The following is a 20,348-nucleotide window of genomic DNA, read 5'->3' on the forward strand; positions in this document are numbered from 1 at the left end:
TTGTTGCTATTTCTTGGGCTGCTCCCGTGGCATATGGAGGTTGCCAGGCTAGGGGTCCAATCGGAGCTGTAGCCCCCGGCCTACGCCAGAGCCACAGCAACTCGCGATCCAAGCCGCGTCTGCAACCTACACCACAGCTCACGGCAACGCCGGATCGTTAACCCACTGAACAAGGGCAGGGACCGAACCTGCAACCCCATGGTTCCTAGTCAGTTTCGTTAACCACTGCGCCACAACGGGAACTCCCTGTTAGAGCTTTTTGTTGTCTGTTTTTTTGTTTTGTTTTTGTTTATTTAGTTGCTTTTCCTTTCTTTATACGATTTGTATATGCTTAAGAAGACTTTTCAGTTATGTGGATGTTCTCATTTGCATGTTTGAAAATTTTTAAATATGTATTGGCTATATTTTAAGGGTTTTTGTTTTTGTTTTTGTTTTTTGTCTTTTTTTAGGGCCGCAGGTGGGGCATATGGAAGTTCCCAGGCTAGGGATCACATCGGAGCTATAGCTGCCAGCCTATGCCAGAGCCACAGCAACATGGGATCCGAGCCACATCTGTGACCTACACCACAGCTCACAACAAGCCGGATCCTAACCCACTGAGCAAGGCCAAGGATCAAACCCCCTTCCTCATGGATACTAGTCAGATTTCATTTCCACTGTGGCACAATAGGAACTCCCAATATATTTTAAGTTTTTAATAAAACATTCAGAACTGGTAATATTTGGGAACTGGTAGAGTGGAACTTTATGGTATATATAAAATACCAAAGTGAAACTTTCTGTTGTGTTGTTCTTCTACAATTCCACTGAATAAGTAGTTGTTGAGCATCTACTGTTGCCAGACACTGTGCTAAGAGGGAGAAGATGGTGATCAGAATGGGAATCATTTTTGCCCTCACAGAGCTTACTGTCAGATGGAGTAAAAACATTAAACAAAACACACTGTCCTCTTGGGGAGGTCAGGGACGGGTTCTTTGAGGAGATGCACTTGAATTCCAGATTAAAAGTGAATACAAGTTTACTACAATGAGGTTGGGAGAGAGACATTGAAGAAATTAGGAGGGATTTTTTTGGCTGCACCTGCAGCAGGCAGAAATGCCCAGATAAGGGATCAAGATCAAACCCCAGCTACAGCAATGAATGGTAGCACCAAATCGTTAATCACCAGGCTGCCAGGGAATGCTGAGAAATTGATTTTTTTAATGTGTTCTTGTTGAATTTTAAGAGTTCTTTGTATATTTTGGATAATAGCAGGAAAAACACTTGTGCTGTGTTTCTCTTTTCCTTTTGTACTACTATCACATTCACAGCATTTCTGATGATGGATGTGAGTTTTCTCCCTGTATATCAGACAATTCTCTGAAGCACCAGCTGGATATCCTAGTTTCAATTCTGACACTAAGTGGAGTTAGCACATACCTCACAGGTTAGGGGCTCATCCCAGGAGACTACTCCCTACCACAGATGACCGTCCAAAGTATAGTATGTGTCCAGTTTACCCACAACTTCTGTCTGAGCTGGCTACAAATCTGAGGTTCCTATGACCCCCCAACCTTGCCCCCTACACACTTTGGATTTGATTTGCTGGAGCCAATTACAAAACTCGAAAATGTTTCCTTACCTTGACCAGCTTATTTTATAATACAGGTTATGATAAAGGATACAGATGAGCAGTCAGATGAAGAGATACATGAAGTGTGGAAGTTTCCCAGTTCAGGAACTTTTATCTCTGTGGAATTGAGATGTGCCACCTTCCAGTATGCGGATGTGTTCACCAACCCAGAAACTCTTGGAACCATATGCTCTGAATTTTTAATGGAGGCTTCATTATATAGACATGATCAATCAAACTCAGTTCCCAGTCCCTCTTCCCTTTTCTAAAGGAGGAGAGATGGGGCCAGAAGTTCCAATCATGGCTTGATAGCCCCATCCTGAAGCTACCTAGGAGCCTACCATGAGTTACCCTAGAACAAAAAACCACTCGGTTCTAAGTTCTTTAATCACCCAGTAAATTCCAAGGGATTTAGACACTTACTAGATTAAAAAAAAAAAAATACTCATAACACATAGAAGTTATTAGGGTTTTAGGAGTTCTGTGCTGGGAACCAGGAGGCAAGACCACTTTATATTTTTTCTATTATTTCACACAGTCCTTGATTAAATATGTCTTTTGCAAATATTTTCTCCTGGTCTATATCTGTCTTATTCTCTCAACACTGTTTTGCAGAGCAGGAGTTTTTAATTTTAATGTAGTCCAGCTTATCAGTTCTTTTTTGCATGGATTGTATGTATGTTTGGTTTGCATCTCAAAAGTAATCACCAAACTCAAGGTCATTTAAATTTTCTGTTATCTTTTAGGAGTTGTATAGTTTTGTGTTTTACATTTAAGTCCATGATCCATTTTCAGTTAATTTTTGTGACAGGTGTAAAAAAAGAAATCTATGTAAATTCTTTTTTTTTTTTTTTTTGCACATGGAAGTCCAATTGTTTCAGTACCATTTGTCAAAAGGACTGTCTTTTGTCCATTGTATTGCTTTTGCTCTTTTTTTCCGTATTTATGTGAGGTTTTTTTCTGGGCTATTTTGTTTCATTGATCTGTATTTTTATTCTTTCACCTATAACACATTGTCTTGATTACTATAGCTTTATAGTGTGTTTTAAAGTCAGGTGGTGCAAGTCATCTAACTTTGTTATTTTTATTCAGTATTGTGTTGGCTACTCTGGGTCATTTGCCTCTCCATATAAACATTAGAGTCAGTTTTGATACCTGCAAAATAATTTACTAGGATTTCGAGTGAGATTACATTGAACATGTAAATGAAATTGGGAAAAAAATGACATCTTGATGATATTACGTCTTCCTATCCATGAACATCGACTATCTGTCCATTTATTTAGTTCTTTGATTGAATTAATCAGAGTTCTGTAGTTTTCCTCATATAAATTATGTACATATTTTATTAGGTTTATATCTAAGTATTTCATTTTGGGAGGTGCTAATGTAAAGAGTACTGTGTTTTAAATTTCAAATTACACTTGAATTTGAAGTGAACATTCCATATATAGTAAAGCTATTGAATTTTGTGTATTAACCTTATATCCTATAAAACTACTGTAACTACTTACTAGTTCCAGGAGTTTTTTAACCAGTTCTCTCAGATTTTCTACATGTCATCCGTGAACAAAGAAAGTTTTATTTCTTTCTTTCAACCTATATACCTTTGAATCCTTTTCTTACCTTACTGCATTAGCTAAGACTTGCAGTACAATGTTGAAAAGCTGTGAGGAGAGGGAACTTACTTGGCTTGTTTCTGATCTTAGTGGGAGAGTGTCAAATTTTTCATTATTAAGTATGACATCAAATTTTTCACCACTAAGTATGATGCACCTGTAGGGTGTTTTTTAGATATTCTTTATTAAGTTGAGGCAGCTCTCCTCTGTTCCTAATTTACTAAGAGGTTTTTTCCTAGCATAAATGACTGTTTGATTTTGTCATATGCTTTTTTTGCATCTATTACATGATCATGTGATTTTTCTTCTTTAACTTGTAAAGGTAACAGATTAATTGATTTTTAAGCCAACCTTATATCCCTTGGATAAATCCCACTGATTGTAATGTATAATTCCTTCCATATATTGTTGGATTGGATTTAAAGTATTTTGTTGAGGATTTTTGCATCATTATTCATGAGAGAGATTGATCTTTAGTCTTCTTTCTTGTAAAATGTGTCTGACCTTGTTATTAGGGTAAATTTGACCTCATAGTATGAGTTAGAAAGTATTCCCTCTGCTTATGTCCTCTGAAAGAGATCCCCTCCCCTTTTTAACAGCTTTATTGAAGTATAATTGACATATAATAAAATGGGCATATTCAAAATATAAGATAAATTTTGACATATGTATTTAAAAATTTTTTATTTTAATTGTAATTGAAAAAAATTATAGTTGATTTAAATGCTGTGTTAATTTCTGCTGTACAGCAAAATTTCAGTTATACATATTACACACTTATGTTTTCATGTTCTTTTCCATTATGGTTTATCACAGGATATTGAATATAGTTTCCTGTGCTACAGTAGGACCTTATTATTGTGTATCCATCCTGTATGTAGTAGTTTGTATCTGCTAATCCCAAACTCCCAGTCCTTTCCTCCCCAACCCCTCTCCCCCTTGGCAAGGACAAGTCTCTTCTCTGTATCTGTGAGTCTGTTTCTGTTTTGTAGATATGTTGATTTGTGGCCTGTTTGAGATTGCATATAGAAGTGATATCATGTGGTATTTGTCTTTCTTTTTCTTTTTTTTTGTCTTTTGTCTTTTGTCTTTTGTCTTTTTGTTGTTGTTGTTGTTGTTGCTATTTCTTGGGCTGCTCCCGCGGCATATGGAGGTTCCCAGGCTAGGGGTTGAATCGGAGCTGTAGCCCCCGGCCTACGCCAGAGCCACAGCAACTCGCGATCCAAGCCGCGTCTGCAACCTACACCACAGCTCACGGCAACGCCGGATCGTTAACCCACTGAGCAAGGGCAGGGACCAAACCTGCAACCTCATGGTTCCTAGTCGGATTCGTTAACCACTGCGCCACAACGGGAACTCCTGTCTTTCTTTTTCTGACTTGCTTTACTTACTCTGATAATCTCTTGGTCTATCTGTGTTGCTGCAAATGGTATTATTTCATTCTTTTCATGGCTGTGTAATATTCCATTGTGTGCACAACTTCTTTATTCATTCATCTGTTGATGGACATTCCATGTTTTGGCTATTGTGAATAGTGCTGCAGTGAACATAGGTGTGCATGTATCTTTTCAAATTATAGTTTGGTTTGGATATATGCCCAGGAGTGGGATTGTTGGATCATATGGCAACATTGTTTTTAGTTTTTTGAGGAGCCTCCATAGTATTTTCCATAGTGGCTGTACCAACTTACATTCCCACCAACATTGTAGGAGGGTTCCCTTTTGTCCACACCCCACTCCAGTATTTGTTATTTGTAGAATGTTTATGATGGCCATTCTGACCACTGTGAGGTGGTACCTCATAGTTTTGATTTGCCTTTCTCCAATAATTTGTGTTTATGTGTTTATTGGCCATCTGTATGTCTTTGAAGAAATGTCTATTTAGGTCTTCTGCCCATTTCTCAGTTGGGTTTGTTCTTTTGTTATTGAGATATATGAGTTGTTTGTATATTTCAGAAATTAAGCACTTATTGGTTGTACCATTTGCAGATATTTTCACCCAATCTGTAGGTTGTCTTTTCATTTTGTTTATGGTTTCCTTTGCTGTGCGAAAGCTTATAAGTTTGATTGGGTTCCATTTGTTTATTTTTGCTTTTATTTTTATTTTATTTTATTTTATTATTTCCTTGCAAGACTGACCAAAGGAAACATTGGTATGGTTTATGTTAGAGAATGTTTTGGCTGTATTCTCTTTTATGGTGTCATGTCTTTTATGGTGTCATGTCTCTAAGCCATTTTGAGTTTATTTTTATGTGTGGTGTGAAGGTGTGATCTGACTTCATTAATTTGCATGTGGCTCTCCAACTTTCCCAGCACCACTTGCTAAAAAGACTATCTTTTTTACATTGCATATTCTTGCTTTTGTTGTCACGGATTAATTAACTGTAGGTGTGTGGGTTTATTTCTGGGCTCCCTTTCTGGTTTCATTGATCCGTATGTTTGTTTTCTGCCAATACAGTGCTATTTTGATTATGATTACTGTAGCTTTGTAGTATTGTGTGAAACCTGGAAGAGGTGTGCCTCTTGCTTTGTTCTTTTTCCTCAGGATTGCCTTGGCAATTCTGAGTCTTTTATGGTTCCATTTATATATATTAGGATTATCTGCTCTAGTTCTGTGAAAATTGTTATGGGTAATTTGATACGGATTACATTCAATCTTTAGATGGCTTTGAGTAATATGGCCATTTTAACAATATTAATGACAAATATTTTAAATGGAAATATTTTTATTTAATTTCAAAGACTATTTAGCTTGATTGAAAACAGAATATTGTATGTTAGATATGATAGTTTATCTACTGTCTTTTATAACCATGGCTTTTATTGAGCAAATATATTACTTTCATAATAAAATAACATTTGCATGGATGATATTGGTCATGTCCTAGTGAATCACAAATTTGTAGCAAACTTTAAAAAGCTGAAAAGAATGTATCTGATTTGGAGGAATTAATGTTCAAATATATCCCACCAACTGCTCATCTCTGGGATCACACATACATTAGTAAAAGTTTCCAGTGCATCAAGATTTTCATTTGTTGAAAAACAAAACAACGAAACTTTCTTTCTCTATTCTTCTCTAACATTTTTATTGCGTATTATATAATTTTTGTGTTTCATTCTTGGTAAGCTTATACTCTCTCTTTTGTTAAAATGGCCTCCCCTGATGTACATGAAAATGGACGATACCAAAAAGAGCCAAAGACTGAAAAAGTTTGTTTCTTGAAGAACCAACTACTGGCAGGTGTTAAAAGGAAAAAATTCAAATATATGCAAATATTTGGCCAAAGATTAAAACAAAATCATATAAAGCTTTTGGAATTAAAACAGTCTTAGGAGTTCCTGTCGTGGCGCAGTGGTTAACGAATCCGACTAGGAACCATGAGGTTGCGGGTTCGGTCCCTGCCCTTGCTTAGTGGGTTAACGATCCGGCGTTGCCGTGAGCTGTGGTGTAGGTTGCAGACGCGGCTTGGATCGCGAGTTGCTGTGGCTCTGGCGTAGGCCGGGGGCTACAGCTCCGATTCAACCCCTAGCCTGGGAACCTCCATATGCCACAGAAGCGGCCCAAAGAAATAGCAAAAAAAAAAAAAAAAGTCTTAAATTTTGGTAAATGGACATTTCTTTCCCAATTACAAATAAAAGATTAGGCCTTAAGAATAACTAGAATAATACATAGCAAAAATTGCTTAGTGGACTTGAATATGCAGCTGACTTTCTTAGCTAAGAGATTAATAATATTTATAAGCTTATTTACCCTATTGTGTTCTGTAACATCCATTTACTAAATTTGTGTTATGAAATTTAAGTAATTTGACAAAAGCTCCTTAGAGAAAAAGACTTCGTTGATGTGAGTAAATTGTTTTTTTAAGCTGATGTTTTCTGGCATCAATATTAGAATATATATTGAGAGCTTGTTCATATATGATAGGATATTGTATATGGAACAATTCCTATTAAATAGTCTTTGATGTCAAAGGGAGTAGAGAAATTTACCCACCATTAAATCAAACTATTTTTTATAATTTTTGTTTGAGCAAAACCTTACTAATATGTATGTCTGAGAATTCTGAGCTCAGTCACTCCCTGAGGGACAATTTGGTATAACACACTAAGTTATAAATTCCATCTATTATGGGTTATGTGCCACAATCTTAAAATTTCTTCTTCTGGAGGTTAAATGTTAATCTTTAACAAAAATTATAACTTTCTGAGCCATATTTTCCTTTGTTACTAAGCAATTTCTAGGTGTTTAGTTTGACTTTGGGAAAGAACTGTAATACTTTTTGATCACAGTGGGACATCCCATGATGTTTTGGTAACAAACTAGCAGAATCTACATGTGAAACAATTCTCTATTCCCTGCAGTTTCAGAGTACCCTCAAAATGCAATATTTTTGATATGCCTTAAAAAATTATGTATCCCAAAGCCATGAAAACATTTTACTTATATTACTTTGAGTTTTCATATTCATATGATGGGTATGTTTAGTTTAACTGTTTTACTCTTCATTCAAAAGGTGATACTGGGATGCCCTGAATATAACCTCTTTTTCTCATCTCTTGAGCCACTGGCAGATGCATATTTATTCTGCACTTGTTTGTTTTTAGTTGAAGTATAGTTGACTTACATATCATATTAATTTCTATTATACAACACTGTGATTTGATATTTTTATGCATTATGAAGTGATCACCACTGTGAGTCTAGTTACCACCTATCACTATACAACGTTATTATAATATTATTGGCCCTATTCCCTACCCTGTACATTATATATTTGTGATTACATTATTTTATAACTGGAAGTTTGTTTTTTATTTTTCCAAATCTGGTAAGACTGCCATATTTAAAATTCCTGATCAGTGAACAGAAAGCCAGTGCAAATGATAAGTTTGTGAGAGCCTTTCACTGGCCCTCTAGTGCTCCTGCCTGAAGAACATTGTTACAGTTTTGGCCCTGATGACATTAATTGCCAGTTCACAATTTCAGTACTACTATCAAGATACCTGGTTGCAGCCTTAGAAAATATTCTATTAAGTAATAATCATTCCTCATAATGGAAAATTGGTGACATGTGCTGATTATTTTGTTTATTCTTTAAGAAAACTAATTCAGCGTGCAAATTATGTGACTGCCTGGTATGACATACTACCATGCTAGATGGCATCTTAAAAGATGAAGAAATGTAATACACAGTTACTGTCATAGAAGAATGTGTTAATGGTGGTTTTTTACTTCAACAGGCCCCAAATCCAAAAAGACAAAAGATCCAGGCAAAGGCACTTCACTCACTAATACTGCAGATGTACTGAAAAAAATTGAGGTAAGGTTTTCTTCTTGCTAAAAGAACATACTGGAAAAATGTCATGCCTCTTTTCTGCCTTCAACCTTTCCACTTTCTCTTACTTTTTAATATCATGTGCATTTGGCAAAACCAAGACCATATAGGGTATATATGGTAACTAGAGAGATTTGCACATTGTTGGTGGAGAAATGTGGGGCTCCATCCTGTCCTCTCTCCCATTCACCTATCAGCCTGCCTCCTTTTCCACCATATTCCTCTTTCCCCTGGCTTTTTTTTTTTTTTTTAATGCTTTTTAGGGCCGCACCTGCAGCATATGGAAATTCCCAGGCTAGGGGCCAAATTGGAGTTGCAGCTGCCGGCCTGAGCCACAGCCACAGCAATGCCAGATCTGAGCCATGTCTGCAACCTACACCATGGCTCACTGCAGTGCCAGATCCTTGACCCACTGAGCAAGGACAGGGATCCTACACATATCCTCATGGTTACTAGTTGGAGTTCATTACCACCGAGCCACAATGGAAACTCCCCCCCCCCGCCATTTGAATTATGTGTGGGAAAGAAAAATGAATGTGTATCTTTTAAAAATCTCTCATTTTTTTTCTATTTGTGTGTATATATATATGTAATGCTTTTTCCCCTGTCTTACATTAAATATAGAAGATTCTATTCAGGGAAAATCCTGTTTATGGAACTTAAATATTTATATGTTTATTTTAAAATATTTCAAAAACAAAAAGATGTAAAATTCATAAGATTAATAAATTGGTAATATGCCCTCCCATCCCTGTCCCTAGTCATCCATCCAGTTCCCCTCCTGGAGACAACCAGTGTTACCGGTTTCTTATATATCCTTTCAGAAACATTTTATGCATAGAAAATAGAGATTCTTTTTTTTTTTTTTTTTAATGACACAAGGTAGACTAATATACTCCTTTGCCTTTTTATTTTATCACATAAAATATCTTGGAGATATGTCAGTCTGTATAGAGTTGCCTTATCTTTGTTTTTCTAAATCTATACTACAAGAATGAACCATAATTTGTTTAATCAATAGCCTATTGATGGACATTATGTTTCATCTAGTGTTTCACTGTCATAAACAGTGCTGCGGTAGATCCATGTTAAGTTTGTCATTTCACATGTGTAGGGTAGATTACTAGAAGTGGATTTATGAGATTGTTTGTTATGTGTACTGTATTATATGGCAAATATGGGTAATATGGATAAATATTGACAGATCATTCTTCATAAAGGTTATACCAATTTATTCCCACTGTGAATATATGTAGTACCTTGCATTGACAGTGATGATGATGATGATGATAAGGATAATAGCTAGCACTTTTGGAGAACTTTTTATATAGCAGGCTCTTCGGTGAGCTATTTACATATATTATGTCCTTAAGATTTCATAATACAAAGAGAAATGGGTATTATTATTCCTTACTTACCAATGAGGAAGTCAAGGTTTTAAAATTTTTACTTGCATGGCCAAGTTGGCATAGCTGCATGGTAACAGAAACTCATTAAATTTTATTTTTGACCAGTACTTGAGCTAGAGATGGCATGTCTGAAAATCAAGCCAGAAGGATTATTGAAGGAATAGCAATAACTCTCAGGTTTAACTGTGGTGGGATGATGGATGGGTGTGCCATTTTATATTGATTGAACACAGATTCTGATTATTCTTAAAACTTCCTGGAAAGAAGTTGCTAAGATGACATGTGCTATAAGGAAGATTGATCTGGACCATTGGATGTGGTTTCTCAGCAGAACAAATTGTGTCTCCTTATTCCTACATTAAAACACCTTGTTTTCGGTATACACATTGTTAAAACTGGAATTTTTAAGTCTAGAAATCCCCAGGAGTTAGTGGCTAAAATAGAGCAAAGTTAGCTTCCAGATAACTATTATTGTTCATTTCTTCAGCAAAAGTAGTTGTAAGTTTGTTTGTTTGCTTGTTTCTTTCCTTCTTTTTATCTGCTTTTTAAAGGGTGGTAGTTGTGGCATATGGAGGTTCCCAGGCTAGGTGTTAAATCAGAGCTGCAGCCACCAGCCTATGCCATAGCCACAGCAACGCCAGATCCTTAACCCACTGAGCAAGGCCAGGGATCGAACCCACATCTTCATGGTTCCTAGCTGGGTTTCTTAATCACTGAGCCACAAAGGGAACTCTCAGTTGTAAGTTTTCTTTAATAAGGCTTCTGTGAGGAGAGGGAATGACATATAGTCAGATCTCATGATTAATGTGTGAATAATCAAATAGCAGTAAACTAATATTTGAGCTTTTTATTCTGCATGATACAAATGTAGGTGGCTCTCTCTAGGGTGGTCTATAGTATTTAAACCAGAAGAACTATTTCCTATTCATAAATTAACTGTTTTTGAAGTATTTTAATATTGTATTGCTCACATTATTCGTGAAACACATGTAAAGTAGTAGCAGTAAGTAGTTACATCTATGGCGACTACTAAGTAGATGAATCAAAACTAATAGCTTGGAGTTCCATGGTTGCTCAACAGGATCCGGCACTGCCACTGCTGTAGCTCAGGTTCTATCCGCAGCCCAGGAACTTCCACATGCCTCTAGTGGAGCCGAAAATAAAAATAAAAAACCAATAGCTTAACACAAAAAGAATGACACAATGAGACAATGTGTATGCCTCTGCAGTCTTTTTTCTAAATTTCATAAATATAATTGTTAACTAATTTAGGTATTTTATTGGTTTGATTTAGAGGTATGTGGTAGTAACAAAGTTGAGGTTATTTAAAGATATTTGCGGAGATCCCGTCATGGCTCAGTGGAAATGAATCTGACTAGCATCCATGAGGACGCAGGTTCGATCCCTGGCCTTGCTCAGTGGGTTAAGGATCTGGCGTTGGCATTAGCTGTGATGTAGGTGGCAGACGCAGCTTGGATCCTGCATTGTTGTGGCTGTGGCATAGGCTGGCAGTTACAGCTCCCATTTGACCCCTAGCCAAGGAACCTCCATATACTGTGGGTGCAGCCCTAAAAAGACAAAAAGAAAAAAGATATTTGAGGTGGCAGTAGTGGAAATCAAAATCTCCTAGTCCCTATGTAGCACTGAATGAATTCTCTATCTAAAAAATATTATACGTAACTGGTTTAAAAATCCTATTGCTAATTATGAAGTAATAGCTAATAGCATGATTTTTCAGACATAGCATATTCCTTGCACAGAGTTAAGTAAATATAGTATCATAGTTCCCTTTGAACAACACAAACTTGCAGGTTGTAGGCCTTTTTACTATAGTTTGATTAAAAAAGAAAAACGTTTCGTGTATTAATTAATGTTAACATAGCATCATTATGTGTGTATGTGTGTGTGTTTATAGACACTTCAAAAAAATCTATAAATACCATTTTGTTTACTTCCAAAGGATGGCCAGTTGGAAAAATCACACACAGTATATTGTAGTAATAACTTATATAAAATAATATGTGTCAGTATGAAGATAAATCATCTTATGTCTATTACTTTGGTCTCAGTTTTTCTATCTTAGTAGGGAGGGTGACAGGAAAGGTGGAGTTTGAATTTTTATTAAAAATTGAGTCTTTCTGATACAGTCTTTCATTGTCTTTGATTTCCTTAAATTCAAATTTGAATGTACTTAAAGGAATTTTTAAAAAATAAATATTTAAGAATCAATAATAGAATAGTTAAATTGTAGTCACTGCAAATGCAAAATATGTTTTCTTTTTTCTTTTTATGGATGCACCCATGGCAGAAGTTCCTGGGCTAGGGGTCAAATCAGAGCTGCAGCTACAGGCCTATGCCACAGCCATGGCAACATCAGATCCTAGCCGCATCTGTGACCTAGCCCACAGCTTGTGGCAACGCCAGATCCTTAACCCACTGGGTAAGGCCAGGGATTTGACCTGCATCTTTAGGACACTATGTCAGGTTCTTAACCTGCTGAGCTGCGATGGGAACTCTTGTTTTCTCTTTATATCTAATCTACAGAGCAAATATCTTGTAGAGTATTTATAGATTTATAAAATAGTGTTCTGATTACTGATTAAGAATAATCATATTTTAGCTAAATGTTACCATTACATTCTTTTTTTCTCTTTATATCAGGAGGAAAACAAAATAACACTTTGAAAGTTCTTCTGTATAAACCAAATCAACTCTATTTTAGGAGTTAGCATAGAAATCATAAAAATAAAGCATTGTACATCTAGAGCCAAAATCCCAGCATTACCTAAGACCCACTTTTGAAGTATCAAAATCATAGAAAGTACCAGGGTAATGACAGGCCAGTATCTCCTTTCTTGAATTAACTCACAGAGTCCTAAGTGGTGGTCTGGAGGTGTTGGGAAGGGAAGAATAGATTAAGGTGATAGGTAACTCTTTACCTGAGATTGCGCAGGGAAATCAGAGTCTAGTGGTTTCCATTTAAATTAATTAAATGCATTTATGCCAGGAATTGGAAAAGAGAGGTGATGGTGAAAAATCAGATGAGGAAAATGAAGAAAAGGAAGGAAGCAAAGAGAAAAGTAAAGAAGGTGATGATGATGATGACGATGATGCTGCAGAAGAGGAGGAATATGATGAAGAAGAGCAAGAAGAGGTAAGGGTCTATTTGGGGAGGGTAACAAAGTTACTAGGCTTAAAGATGATCAAATACAGAATCAGATATATGGTAAATACTTAAACAAAAACCAAGTTGATGGGAATCAGGGGTACATTATCATCACTGGCATCAATCCTTGGTATCAAGAGAATTATTATAGCATTGGAATTGTAATGATACCAATTGAGATGTAGGAGGCATAACTTGATGGCAACTTTGTAAGTGGAAGTCCACCAGTTAAGGAAATTGATCAGATTAGTGTAACTAAGATTTATCTATATATAATTTTAAGTGGGCAGTTCAGATAATTAAGGTTTTAGTCATGTAGTTCTGGAGGGGAATCTCTTCAGTACATCAGGTTTCAAGTCCCAAAGTGCCTAAGGACATACAGAGAACTTTTATAATTCAACCTAAAGGATCTGACTTGAGTCAGGACTCAGTGTTTTGGTTTTGGGATTTCCAACCTTCAGAAACATGAAGCATTTCAAAAAATAAGTTTGTTGCTGTGGCCTCTTTGAGACTTTATAGATGCCTTTATAGACGCCTTGTGCAGTTAACCCTAGGCTGAGAGTTTCTTCTACATTCTTGTAACCACTGTCTTCATTTCAGCTGCTCACACAACACCCTGAATCTTTCCTTCCCCTGAATTGCTCCAAGAAATCTTTTTTTTTCCCTTTTTTTAGAGCCGCACCCACGGCATAAGGAGGTTCCCAGGCTAGGGGTTGAATTGGAGCTACAGCTGCCAGCCTACGCTGGAACCACAGCAACGTGAGAACCGAGCCCCATCTGCGACCTATACCACAGTTCACAGCAATGCCAGATCCTTAACCCACTGAGCAAGGCTAGGGATCGAACCCGCATCATCATGGATCCTAGTTGGTTTTGTTAACTGCTGAGCCATGAAGGGAACTCCAGAAATCTTTCTTAAATGCTGCAATATCTGTGCATTAAATTTTAATTCTTGTGAAATTTATATTAGTGTGCAGGGAGGGATATAGATCCATTTTTATCAGTTTCCAAATGGCTAGCCAGTTGCCTACCTCATATACTAAGTAATGTTCTTTTTGCATTGATTGAAATTCTCCTTTATCAGCTATTAGATTCCTACATCTGCTTAGATATATTTCTGGACTTTGTTCATCAGTCTATTTCTGAATCATCACTAAGGTATTCCAGTTAATAGAAGCATCTGGTTATTTGTTAATATTTTTAGAGCATGTTACCCTTCTTTTGGAATTTTCCTGAATATTCTTTGACTTTTGAAATGCCCTGTTTATAAAGTCTACTTGGGTTGAGCTGTGTTGAAATTAAGATCCATCCTGACAAGAACAGCAAACATCAGAATTCTGGTAACTTCAGAATTCTGTATTGGGTCTTAACAGAATCCTAAACACCACCAGTGGTATTAAATATTTCATTTAAAAAACAACTATCTACTTTAGTAAAGAAATTATATATGTTTTGAGTATGAGGCTGGGTGAGGGATGAGAAGAGGAGCTTGATTAAAGCCTTTCTAGATTTGAAGTTATTCTCTTTGCTCTTTTTAGCAATTAACTAATTAATGAAAAATTATGGCTAATTAACTCACCTGATATATTGAGGATTTGATAAGCATTTTTTTGTTTGTTTTGAAGAATAAAATGGAGCAACTTATCTATGTAACACCCACATGTAAAAGTGAGAAAATGTAGACTTTTTTCTTTCTTCAGTCTTTTGAATATTATAACTAAAGAAAAAAGCAGGGGCTCATATAAAAGCCAAGAACCATTTAAGCCATCAGTTTCAATAAGTTCTTACTCTGTACCTGTATCAAGATTACTAATCTCACAAAATTACCTAATGCTCTCAGCCATGCCACCTGTCCCTGGTACACTGGCCCCAGGATCCAGCCAGGTTTTCAGACTGTTAGATTCCTCGGCCCCAGAGAACCCAGGCCAACTTCCTGGAAATGGGAAGGGTCTTAGCTGGGTATGGAAAACTTAAGTGTTTAGGGAGGACAAACTATACAAGTTATCTCTCTTACATATATAAATTTATATATAAAATCCCACCATTCAGATAGTAAAAAAGCTGATTTCCAGAAGACTTTGAGAATAGTCTGTATTTCTTACTCTATCATAATTCCTGCTATAGACAGTAGAGATGTGGAGATTAATTTTTTTATGGAAAATTTCAATCATATACAAAAACTAGTGACTAGCAATATAAACACCTGTGGATTTAACACCTAGCTTTAACAATGCTCAACTCATCGCCAGTCTTCCTATCACTCTTTCATCCACCCAATTCACTCCAGTCCCCCCACTTCAATCCCCCAGCTGCCTTGGATATTTTAAAGCAAATTCCAGGCATTGTATCCTTTCATCCATAAATATTTCAGTATGTACTCAAAAATAAGGGCTCTTTAACAAAATTACAATACCATTATCATACCTAACACAATAAAATATATAATTCTTTAATACCGTCATATTTTAAAAGTGTTCAAATTTTGTCTGGAAGAAAATGTTTTTCTTGTTCCAGTTGAAATTCAGAAACAGGCCATACACTGCAATTTGTTAAGAACTCTATTTCTTTTCATCTATATCTAAAAGGGAGTTTTGAATTTTTGATAGAAAGCAGAGATACCTTGAGTCATTTACATGGATATTAGTCTTAGCTATAAGAATTGGAGTATTCCCAGGGGCTTAATCTCTCTTAACTTAAAGGAAGATGAGGGGCCCTAGATGGAATGTAATATGGCATCTTCTATATTTGATTTAGTATCCTGAGGTCTTTGATAGGAAGCAAAGATCTCTCTGCTTCTGCTCAGCTATGTATTCTGTGAAAATCTGTTCTGGTGTAGTTGAATGAATGAATGTTGATGTAAATTGGCTTCATTTCTTGAGTGTTTAAACATTTGTTTGGAGTAAGTGTTTAGTGGTTTAGCTAACTAAACCATGTATCCTCCCACTAGGGTGTAAAGATTTAGATACATCATTCTACTAAGGTATAATGGGCATCCGTTTTATCGTCCTTTAGCTAGATGGTGCCTGAGAATAGTTAGTAGGAGATGGTGGCCTAGAGGAAGAAAGCACCACAGGTATATGTGTGAAGTTAATATGTGTTTAAAGCATTGAAATAGCAGAGATTTCTTTTAAGCCTAGCATTATTTTCTCATTACCTAAATTTGGTATTTATAAAGTTATAGTAAAGGGACAGCCTGCAATTATGTTCTTTAATGTTACTAATTCTTTTAATGTGTACTGAGGAGTATATTATTTCACTTAGGAAAATGACTACATTAATTCATACTTTGAAGATGGAGATGATTTTGGTGCAGACAGTGATGACAACATGGATGAAGCAACCTACTAGCTATGAAATTCCCCCCCCAAAATTTTTATGATCAGCTTTTGAACATTTGTACAGATTTGTATTTCTGTTTTATTTCTGATAAGGAATGAGTATTTTTGTTCGTGATTGGTTGGACAAATACTTGTTACTGAAACACTGAGAACTACTTTATGTTTACATGCTAGTTACCTTACCAATTAATCCCTGACACTGGGACATTCCTTCTTAATTCTTCCGTCATCCTTCTTGTGTATTCAAATGGATTTTTTTAATATTATTTGGATTAGAATGTGCCTAAATAGTTTTTGCATCTTTTAGTCTATGTATTCATACCTGAACAAATTATTCCTGTTTAACTGCTAGTCTTTTCTAAAACTACTACTAGTCATCAGAATGGAGTTCTCTAATCTGAAAGTCAGTTTAATACTGCACATGGAGCACTTTAAAAACAAAGAAACTTGAACATAATTTTATTGTTTACTTTTACATGGTATGTTCTGTGCTACTATGTTACGACCACATAAACCTACCTGAGTGCTTCTAAGTGTGTATTTTATGAGATTAAAAGTTTTGTGACTGGAAGCATGTGCACAAGGAAAAATGGCAATCTGAGCTAAATAAATTTCACAACTTACATCTCAACCAGTACAAAGACCTGGGGTGAATATTAAAGATGCCTGAATTGGGAATTCCCTCTGTAGTGCAGCAGGTTAGAGATCTAGCATTGCTGCAGCTGTGGCTTAGGTCCCAGTTGCACCTTGCATTCAGTCCCTGGCCCAGGAACTTAAGTATGCCACAGGTGTGGCCAAAAAAACAAAAAACAAAAATGTGAATTGGGGCTAACTTCATACCATGTAATATATGAATTCATCATCCCACTGTAATAAGTTTGATATTTTTGAGTAGTTGGCTTATGAAAAACTAGACTAAGACATCTTAATTTTGTACTTAAATGTGAAGTAAGTTCTAGTCATATAAATCTTATTGCAGAACTCATGTATATGAAATCTCTGAGGTGTAGTGGCCTCTGTTATGTTTCACGGGACTTAGCTGTCCAATTGATTTATATAACACCACAGGATAAAATTCAGGTCATTTTGAAACTAAGATTAATCTTTTTTTGCTACAGTTAAAAACTAGTTCCTCTGCCTTTTAGGGAGGTAGGGGAGGATAGCTAAAACTTCAGCCTCCGACGACTCACAAATGCCAAAGATTTTCAAGGAAAGTCTTATATTTAAAAATGATTTATTAACATTATCCACCAAAAGAAATAGATAATTTTTCCCTCTTGGGAAGATAACACCCATTACCCTCTAACCTGAGAATAAGAGCCCTAGATTCCATTTCTACCTTTACTATTAAAAACTCAACCTTGAAATTGAGCTTGGCTAAGTTTTCTGTGCCTTAAAACAGTTTTCTATAAAAACAAAAACTCAAAAACTCTCACCTTGTAGAGCGATCATTCTTAAATTGGTTCTCACCCTCTAAAAAGATTTTAGCTGGGAAAGTGGTTGAACACAATTTTCTTTGCAAACACGTTTTCCTTACAAAATAACATTGTGATTTGATTTTCTTGTATTCTGGTGGGGAAAATTGGAGAAAATGTGTATTGTGCCATTTTGTATCACGGCTTTCTCAGGAAAAAGATCACTCTTCACTCTCAATTGTAATACCTGCTCAGATAATTCAGCATGCGTGTGAGGGCCATTCTTAGTGCAGTATTGTGTTGATCATTGATCATAAGTTGTGATTTATTTAAAGAAGCTTATCAAAAGTTTTAAAGATTCTAAATGGAAAACATGAATAAAACACTTTCAAGTAGCAATCTACTCAAGAGTAGAATCCTGTTTTCAGTTGTAATGAGCAAATAGTTATTTAGAATTGATAATTAACCTAAGTTTCTTATTCTCTCACCTTAGTACTGTAGCCAAATACCATGTAATTTATAGGAACATTATCTCTATGGTTCTGTTTACTTAATTATAAATCTGCAGATAAAACTTGAATCAGGCGAATATACCAAAGATAGAGGAATCTTTTCTCCTTGCTTTCAGTTTGTCTCCACCACTTTAGTCCTGCAGATGGTAAGGCATCTTTTCGGGCAAGGATTTGCCCAGGGAGGTCCCAGCCATCCCTATCAAGTGCACTGTCTTCTCCCATTGGAAGATCATTTTATAAGTTTAAAGTAGAATAATTGTGGGAACAGGCAGGAAGTATTTGCAGATTGTTTTACCAGCATGAATCTTGTTTTTCTGGTTTAAAATCTCAAATACTGTGAAGTTATTCTATAAGAAGGTAAACTTTAATGCAGTGATTAGCTTCTTAAATACTTGGTGAAATAACTTTAAAACTTCTATATAAGATGCAAAACTGTTTTGTTGCTATAATGTTTATTTTTCTGTATTTGTTTACACATTAAATTCTTAAAAAATTGTGTCCTTTTTGTCTTATATTAAGATGTTTTATATTGACCCTGAATTATGTTTCATAGAGAAAGCTCATTTGTTAATACTAATTTTACCTGGCAAAATAACTGTTTAATTATTGAGCAGGGAAGCCAGTATCAAATGTTCTTGAGCAAACCACCATCAACAACAGAACTCCAGGTGATTAAAGTTGTGATAACAAAGTAATGGCTTTTGAGACAATGCTGAGAAATTCAGAAGACTTTGTTAACTTTTCCTTCCCCACTGCCTTCAAATGTACAGTATTGATGGTGTTGCCTTCATATGGTTAAAGACTCTGGAGTTAGTAAAAACTTTTTATAAGAAAAACTGTCAGTACAATTAAGAAATGAAAAAAAAAACCAAAACAAAGATTACATCACAAATTCCTTCATTAAATAAATAAAAACTCCAAGTAACGTTCCTCAATTCCTTTTTTTTGGGGGGGGGTGGTTTTTTTTGGTTTTTTTTTTTTTTTTTGGTCTTTTGTATGGCCTCACTTGCAGCACATAGAAGTTTCCAGGGTAGGGGTCAAATCTGAGCTGTAGCTGCCGGCCTACTCCACAGCCACAGCAACTTGGGATCCAGCTGTGTCTGTGACCTACACCACAGGTCAAGCAATGCCAGATCCTTAACCAGCTGAGCGAGGCCAAGGATCAAGCAAGCCTTCATCCTCATGGATGTTAGTTGGGTTTATTTCCACTGCACCACCACAGGAACTCCTGCTACTGGCATTTTATAAAAATAATACTTTGAAAAGGGTTGTTTCATAATAGAATATACATAGAAATAGAGCATACTGTTATATGACTGATGCACAACTTGCTAAGAAGGTGTGGACCATACCTCATGAGAACTTCTTCACTGAGAATAAAAATTCTGCCCCCAAAGAACATTAATCTGAAATTTGTTTTCATTTCCTTTCACTTACATACTATGAATAATCTAGTTGATTTTGTTTCAGTATAAAAAGGGGGAAATCTGAATTGGTCAATCTTTGGCAATTCAGTCTATCCTACATAGTATCTCTATGTCAAATGGTTCTAAAAGTAAAGGTTTGCTTTATTCAATTAAATTAACCAGCTTCCATTTTAGATTGAATAATAAAATAGAAACTTTATTACATTTTGAAGATCTTTTAAAATATGAAAAATAAGGGGAAAAGTTTTAAAAACCAGTTTTACAGATGTACATGCCAACATAATGTTCTACAATTCCATGTTGCATTTGTATAAAATACATTATACAAAAAATTTATATAATTTGCATACATAAAAAGAATTAAATAAAGCATTCAGATTTCTATGATCTAACGGTGCAATATGCACATACTTGGAAGAAAAATACTGATTTCCTGAGCAACACTGTTGTAATTCAAAATAAGAATGATTCCCATCATAATGTACCATTTAAATACAGACTTGTAATACAGA

General features: G+C 35.7%; 1 protein-coding gene across 1 annotated transcript in view; it reads left to right on the forward strand.

Moving 5' to 3' along the window:
- POLR3G (RNA polymerase III subunit G) overlaps positions 1–17,853 on the forward strand; it is a 40,665-nt gene extending 22,812 nt beyond the window's left edge. The window contains exons 6-8 of the mRNA XM_047778277.1: positions 8,475–8,554; positions 12,986–13,132; positions 16,406–17,853. Coding sequence (XP_047634233.1) covers positions 8,475–8,554; positions 12,986–13,132; positions 16,406–16,492 — 314 coding nt within the window. The 3' untranslated portion in view covers positions 16,493–17,853. The remainder of the gene's footprint in view (positions 1–8,474; positions 8,555–12,985; positions 13,133–16,405) is intronic.
- Positions 17,854–20,348: the final 2,495 nt, after the last annotated feature.

The sequence above is a fragment of the Phacochoerus africanus genome, chromosome 4, assembly GCF_016906955.1.
Source record: "Phacochoerus africanus isolate WHEZ1 chromosome 4, ROS_Pafr_v1, whole genome shotgun sequence".
NCBI lineage: Eukaryota > Metazoa > Chordata > Mammalia > Artiodactyla > Suidae > Phacochoerus > Phacochoerus africanus.